The sequence below is a fragment of the Dipodomys ordii genome, unplaced genomic scaffold (genome assembly GCF_000151885.1).
Source record: "Dipodomys ordii isolate 6190 unplaced genomic scaffold, Dord_2.0 Scaffold24, whole genome shotgun sequence".
Lineage (NCBI taxonomy): Eukaryota > Metazoa > Chordata > Mammalia > Rodentia > Heteromyidae > Dipodomys > Dipodomys ordii.
Genome location: NW_012267240.1, coordinates 1,563,913 through 1,571,484, shown reverse-complemented (window position 1 = coordinate 1,571,484; position 7,572 = coordinate 1,563,913). Strand labels below are relative to the sequence as shown.

At 40.4% G+C, this 7,572-nt stretch overlaps 1 protein-coding gene across 1 annotated transcript in view; it reads left to right on the top strand.

Annotated features, from left to right (window-relative positions):
- The window catches only part of Tsnax (translin-associated factor X), a 17,914-nt gene that overhangs the window by 3,090 nt on the left and 7,252 nt on the right, over positions 1-7,572 (top strand). Inside the window, exon 2 of the mRNA XM_013014748.1 lies at positions 4,118-4,248. Coding sequence (XP_012870202.1) covers positions 4,118-4,248 — 131 coding nt within the window. The remainder of the gene's footprint in view (positions 1-4,117; positions 4,249-7,572) is intronic.

Here is a 7,572-nt window from a genome sequence, read left to right as displayed (position 1 = left end):
CCTTGAGCTGAAGAGCTGAGGGACAGCGCCCAAGCCCAGAGTTCAAGCCCCACGACTGACCAAAAAAAAAAAAAAAAAAGCTACATTTTTTTTGGTGTGAAGTCATCCTTATACAATTTTGGGTGTGTGTATGTACCATTACTGGGGCTTGAATTCGGGCCTGATCACTGTCCCTCAGCTTCTTCACTCAAGGCTAGCATTCTATCGCTTGAGCTCTGTCACTATTTCTGGCTTTTGCTGGTTAATTAGAGATGAGTCTCAGATTTGTCTGTCCTGCCTGGCTTTGAACCTCAGTCTTCAGATCTCAGCCTCCTGAGCCACCAGTACCTGGCTACAAAATGTGTTTGGCTTTTGCTTTTTTGTTGCTGATCCTAGGTCTTGAATTCAGGGCCTGCACACAGGTCCCTGAGCATTATCTGCTCAAGGCTAGCAATCTACCACTTGAGCCACACCCGCTTCCAGCTTTTGGAGTGATTAATTGGAGCTAAGAGTCTCACAGACTTAAAGCCTCAAAACTAGCATTAAAATAAAAAGCTTTTCTGAATCATAGAATACATAAGTAAATAAATTGTGTGTGTGTGTGTGTATACACACACATTTTTTTTAAAGACTCAGATTTTCCTGCCCAGGCTGGCTTTGAACCACTATCTTCAAATCTCAGCTTTCTGAGTAGCTAGAATTACAAATGTGCACCTCTAGCACCTAGCCTCAAATGTGTGACAAATACTTAATTGAAAATGTTTCCCCTCTCTGAGATGGGTTTCCTTTTGTAGCTGAGTCTGGCCTCAAACTTACCAGGTAGCCCGTACTGGCCTAGAACTTGAGATCCTAATACCCCAATCTCTTTAGTACTAGGATGACAAGTGTGTAACACCATGCCCCACTTGAAAATAGGATTCTTTTCTTTAAAGCTTTCATATCAACTTTAGTCTCAGAGCTGACCTCCATGTGTATCAAATGCCCACATCTCTTCAAACTGTTGTACAAATCATATTCCTTACGTGTACCAAAACTCATACTCAACAATGATCTGGGGGCTGGGAAGGTGGCTCAGTGGTAGAGCGCTTGTCTTGCATGCATGAGGCCCTGGGTTTGATTCCTCAGCACCACATAAGCAAAAAGAAAAAAGCTGGAAGTGGCGCTGTGGCGCTAGCCTTGACCTGAAGAGCTGAGGGACAGCGCCCAAGCCCAGAGTTCAGGCCCTACGACCGGACCCCCCCAAAAAAAAACAATGATCTGGGCTGCAAAAGAATTTACTGTTGGTCCCTATCTATGTCTTTGTTACAAATTAAAGACACACAAAAATAGAAAAAAAGTTACTAACAGAAAAATACAGCTACTTAAAACCTGTCATTATATTAAAAAATATCCATTTTATCAAGTAAATTCTGTTTTTTTGTGTACTAGATTTGTGTCATAGATTTGATCATATTGTACAGTTTTGGTAAGTCAACAGAAAACTTCAGGGAAAATTTACAAACTTTCAAAAAGTAGAAGCACTGAATTCAGCCAGTCTTACTACATAAAGATAACCACTATTGAAGAGAAAATTTTATTTTCTTTAATGGGCACAAATATCTCCTCATTGAACAATGGTAGTTTATGCTTTTAAAGAACATTCCCAGTTCCTCTAAGTTTTGAAGTTTATTGATGTAAAGTTGATAATGCCCCTTAATGCTTAGATTAAGCTGTTCGCTCTTCTTATTCTTGGTGTCAGGGATTCTTTTTCCTGATGTACTTGCCGTGAAGTTTATCGGTTAATTGATGCCCAGACCTGGCTGTTGATTTGTTGACACTCTTTGTTTTTTGGTTTCTGTTGATCAATTTCTGCTCTTGTATTGCATCTTTTTTTTTTTGCTTTCAATGTGTTAATTTGTTTTTCCTCTAGTTTCTTGAGGTGGAAGCTATATATATTTTTTTCCTAAAACAAGTATTGAATATTGTAAAGATTTCTGCAAGTCCTTAAGCACTGCTTTAGAGGTGTCCTATGAATCTGGAGATGTTGTTTTTCATGCTGTTAATTCAGAATAGTTTGATTTTCATTTTGATTTCATTTTTTTCTTTTCTTTTTTTGGTTGGTTGTGGGGCTTGAACTCTGGGCCTGAGTGCTGTCCAGAGCTCTTCAGTTCAAGATGAGTGCTCTATCACTTGAGCTACAGTGTCATTTCTGGTTTTCTGGTGGTTTATTGGAGATAAGAGTCCCACAGACTTTCCTGCCCAGTCTGGCTTTGATTTCATCTTTGACCTGTGAGATAATTTTGTGTGTGTGTGTGTGTGTATTTGTGTGTTTGTGTTGGTCCTGGGGCTTGAACTCGGGGCCTGGGTGCTGTCCCTGAGCTTCTTCTCAAAGCTAGCACTCCACCACTTGAGCCAGAGCTCTACTTCCAGCTTCTTTTGTCATTACAGGTAAGTCTCATGGATTTTTCTGCCCAGGCTAGCTTCAGATCTCAATCCTCAGATCTCAGTCTTCTGGAGTAGCTAGGATTATAGGCGTGAGCTTTTGGTGGTGACATAATTGCAAGTGTGTGGTTCTCCAAATTTCAGATATCTTTTTAACATGCATGTCTGATTTAATGTCATTGTGATCAGAGAACATTTTTTTCAGGGCCTTGCACGCCCCTGCCAAGCAAACACTCTGTGGCTAAACTATCCTCCGCTTGAAAGCATACTTCTTATGATTGAATTTTTTTTTTAACATTTACTGAGACTTTAATTTTGACCCAGAATATGGTCTATCTGGAAAATGTTCTGTGCGCACTTCTGAAGACTGTATTTTGCTGTTGTTGTAGATATTCTGTGAAAAGTCACTTAACTAGGAAGTGTCTTCTTGACTTAAAAAGCAGGAAACATTACACAGTTGCCACCATACACCCCCCTTTTATTTTATTTTTTGGTGAAGGGGCTTGAACTCAGGGTCTGGGCCCTAACCCTGAGCTCTTTTACTCAAATAGGGCTCTCCCACTTTGAGCCACAGCTCAACTTCTGGTTTTCAGGTGGTTAATTGGAGATAACCAGTTTCACAGACTTTCCTGCCTAGTCTGGCTTCAAACCACAGTCCTCAAATCTCAGCTTCCTGAGTAGCTAGGATGACAGGTATGACTCACCAGGGCAGGCCCAATTACCATTTTTGATGTTGTTTTATGTTGTGATATATGGATCTAGATTTCCATCTGGGACCACTTTCCTTTTTTTTTTTTTTGCCAGTCCTGGGGCTTAAACCCTGGGTACTGTCCCTGACTACTTTTGCTCAAGACTAACACTACGACTTGAGCCACAGTGTCACTTCAGGCCTTTTCTGTTTATGTCATACTCAGGAATGGAACCCAGGGCTTCATGCAAGCACTCTACCACTGAGCCACATTTCTGGCCCCCATTTTGAATGAAGAGTTTCTTTACTATTTTTGTAGTGTTCTGCTGTTGATGAGCATGCTCTTTCTGGCTGTGTGAGGGCCTGTGGGAGTTGTTCTGCCTGTCCACATGGGGTGGGTTTTTTTTTGCAGCTTTGGGTGGTTTTTCTAGTGAGCAGTACTAAGCTAAACACTAAAAAAGTAAATCTGTCTGTGGGGTTCTGAGTCACACTTTTTGCAGCTTTCTCCTCATGGTTACTCTGCCCCATGAATTTAGCCATCTTCATTTCTGTGGGCTCCCAGCTCCTTTTTAACCCAGGCAGACTTTGAACTCTATCTGGATTTCTTGTCATCTGGCAACTTGCAAACCATACGATGAAACAGTCATGTGTATTTCTTCTCATTGCTGCCCATGCTGCCTTCATTTTATGTCTGAAATTATCCTTTATTTATTTATTTATACTTTTTTAAAGAAAGATGAATCCAGTCCATGTTACTCTGTTCTTCAGCATCTTTAAATGTCATATTTTTATGGATAAAGTTTTTGAAGTTGTTCATCCTATATATACAAATTGCTTTATACTTTTTTACTTGATAATATGTTGTAGCTTTTCTGTGTTTTACTACTAATAAAGTTGTAGATTGAGTTAGAAGTATCTAGAAACATACAGGTGCTTAGTCTTATGTTAACTGATATTGAGATTATTTCACTGTTTTATTATGAAAGCATCAGGCTGATGTTCTACAAGTGCCCAATGTCTTGATTATAGTGCTCCTGATATGGAAGAAATATTGGCTGAATCAGAAATTAAATTGGATGGTGTCAGACAAAAAATACTGCAGGTAGCCCAAGAGCTATCAGGAGAAGACATGCACCAATTCCATCGAGCCATTACCACAGGTAAGTCTAGGTTTACTAAAGTGGTTACATTTCCTCTTAGAGTTAATTTTGCCGCGGACCGGGTTCTGTCGGGACGACGGAGGACACCTAGGGGAGGAACCTGGAATGGGGGGGAGATGGCAAACAGACAACTCACACACATTAGGAGTGGATGCTGAGTGCTGAGTGCAATTTAATGCAGAGGATAACAAACTTTTATAGCAAAAAGTCTCCATAAGAAAGGGCAAAAGGTTACACAATCTTGCTGCAAGGCTTCGTTCTTGGATGGTCACCAGCTGGTCGCCTGAAAGGGCAAAAGTTTACACAATCTTGCTGCAGGGCTTCATTCTTGGGTGGTCACCAGCTGGTCGCCTGAAAGGCACTTGTTTCCGGCTTATCTCTAAGAAATATAATAGGTTTTGATGTTTGTCACCATCTAACCATTACCTTATTTCTATAGAGGCCTTAATTGTCCCATAAGATATTTCCTGTTCCTTCTTTAATAGTAAGGTCATGGAGGCCTAGATCTAGCAAGTCTCTTAGTAAATGAAAGAGAGTAACAGGAAGTTCTTTCTCCTAAGTAGTTATCTCAGCAATTGCCATACATTCCTTCTGTTCTAGTCGTCCTACAGCTTCTTGCAACTCTCTTACAAACAATTCCTTCTGCTGAAATGACTTCGTGAAACCCCCAATACTTTTATATTTGCTTATGGCTTGTCTACTAGCCTCCATAAGAGGGGTTTCAGGGTAGCACTTAACTCTGGTGAGTTAGTCATATTTTTAAGACACTCATCAGATATTGGAGTCATTAACACTCTTAAGAAAGAGCTTTGAATAAGGGAACATTGACAATGAATAAGTACGATGAACAGCAGAAACAGTAAAAGATTAATAGGCACTCTTATACAGTGAGGAAAAGAAAGGCAGAAACACATCTTTCCCAGGGGTTTGCCAGCCTTTTTCCAGGAGTAGGCCTCTTAGAAGCCCTATTCTCCGAGGTAGACTTCGGTGAAGTCCCAAAACTTGGAGATAGGTTTCTGTAAAGCCCCATTCTCTGAGGTAGACTTCGGTGAAGTCCCCAAACTCAGAGATAGGTCTCTGAAGCCCCTATCTTGGTCTGATAGCTGGTTTCCCATGCTAAGCAGACTCCACTGGAGTTGGCGTGGCATAATTTGCTGCATAATTAATACCAATTATTGATACCTGGTGATATAGTATTGTTAGCTTTAGCTTAAAAAAAAAGCTGTGACTTGTGAGTAAGAAAAGGTAGTCCAAAAGCATTCAGTTGGCTTTATTTTTCTAACTGTGTAATAATGATTACTGGTTGATTTATTTATTTATTTAATAAAGTGAATGAAACCAGACACTAATGAGCTTTTCTCTTTAGTGTGTAGTGTGTATTCATTTAGGTGGAGCTCATGTCGTTTTTAACTACAATGAATCTTACTGGTGGCTCTGAAGCTCCTACTTTGATAGGTTCACAATAAGAGATACGTGACTTAATGAGGTTAGCCCAGACATCTCATGGCACATTAGAATCGGGAGATGTTAGGATGATAGTGCTAGGGTGTCCAGAGAGCCAGGCACTGTTGGCTCATACCTGTAATCCCAGCTACTCAGGAGGCTGAGATAGGAGGGTTGTGGTTCAAAGCCAGCCATGGCAGGAAAGTCCATGAGACTCTTACTCTAATTAACTACCAAAAAGCCCAAAGTGGCGTTGTGCCTCTAAGTGGTAGAGCACTAGCCTGAAGCACAAAAAGCTCAGAGACAGTGCCCAGGCCCTAAGTTTAAGCCCCAGAACTGGCATCACTCCCCCTTCCCCCCCAAAAAAAAGTGACCAGGAAGTGCTGGAACTTCATGGAATCACTATTTTCAGATGAGTTAAGTATGAAAAATTACCAGTTCTTCCTTGTGTGTTCTTTCCTTAACATGACTTGACAGGAAGTACTCAAACAACTCAGATGAACCCTAGGATTTGCAGAATGACTGGGACATGAGTTGACCTCGTATCTGTGCCATAAGTATCTCCAGTGTTAGTCTAATCTCGTAATTCCAGACCTTGCTTTTAGGAATGTTGAAGTGTCTTGTTGGAGGCATTGTGTATGCTGTTAAATGTAAGGTATGTATGAGGACTGAACTGATAGCTTGGATGGTTCATGGTGCAGTGTTGAGGACTGCTGCAAAAGGAAGCAGAAGAAACACTAGAACTTGCCAGCAGAAACTTTTTGAAAAGACTACCAAAGGCATAGAAGAGAGACTTGACAGACTGGGAGAAGATCTTTTACCAGCAATACATCCAACAAAGGCCTAATATCCAAAATATACAAGGAGCTCAAGAAATTAATCCCATCCAAAGCTAACCAATCACTAAATGGCCAAAAGAGCTAAGGAGAAACTTCTCAGAAGAAGAATAAGAATAGCATCGGTTTGAGGAAATACTCAACATGTAGCCATAAAGGATATGCAAATCAAAACAACTTTGAAGTTCTCACCCCAGTTAGATTGGCTAGCAGTGTGAATTTGAACAACAAATGTTGGTGTGAATGTGGGGATAAAGGAACCTTATTGCACTGTTGGTGGGAATGTGAACTAGTGCAACTGTTCTGGACAACAGTCTGGAGGATCCTCAAAAAACAAAATATAGACCTTCCCTAAGACCCAGTCATACCACTCCTGGACATCTACTTAGAACATCACAAGCCAGGATACCATAAAGACACTTAAACATCTATGTTCATGTTTGCACTATTCACAACACACAAATTATGGAAACAGCCCTATAATAGATGATCAAAAAAATGTGGTACCTATACACAATGGAATTTTACACAATCATTAGAAAGAATGTCATTTCCAGGGAAGTGGATGGACCTAGAACAAGTCATGTTAAGTGAGGTAAGCCAGGCTTACGTTTTTTCTCATATGCAGATGCTGCATCTAAAATACACTGGGACAATAAATTATATAGCACTCTAAGCATTCACATACAATGAGATGAAAGGAGGAAAATCTTAGGGGTGGAACACACAGGCACAATGCCTCTGTGCCTCTGGTCATATAATATCAAAATGAATTCTAGGAAATGCAAATAAGAGTTTTTCTTTTTGTCTTGTTTGTGCATTTGTCTTGTCTTTTTTTTTTCCCTTCGGTCATGGGGCTTGAACTCTGGGTCTGGGTGCTGTCCCTCAGCTTTTCAGCTCCAGCTTTGAGCATCAGCCTTGAGTAAAAAAGCTAAGTCAAGGTAGAGCATGAAGCCCTGAGTTCAAGCCCCAGTACTGGCACTAAAAATAAATAAGTAAATAAATACTTCTTTCTGTCTGCCTCACCATTTCTTTTTTTTTTTTT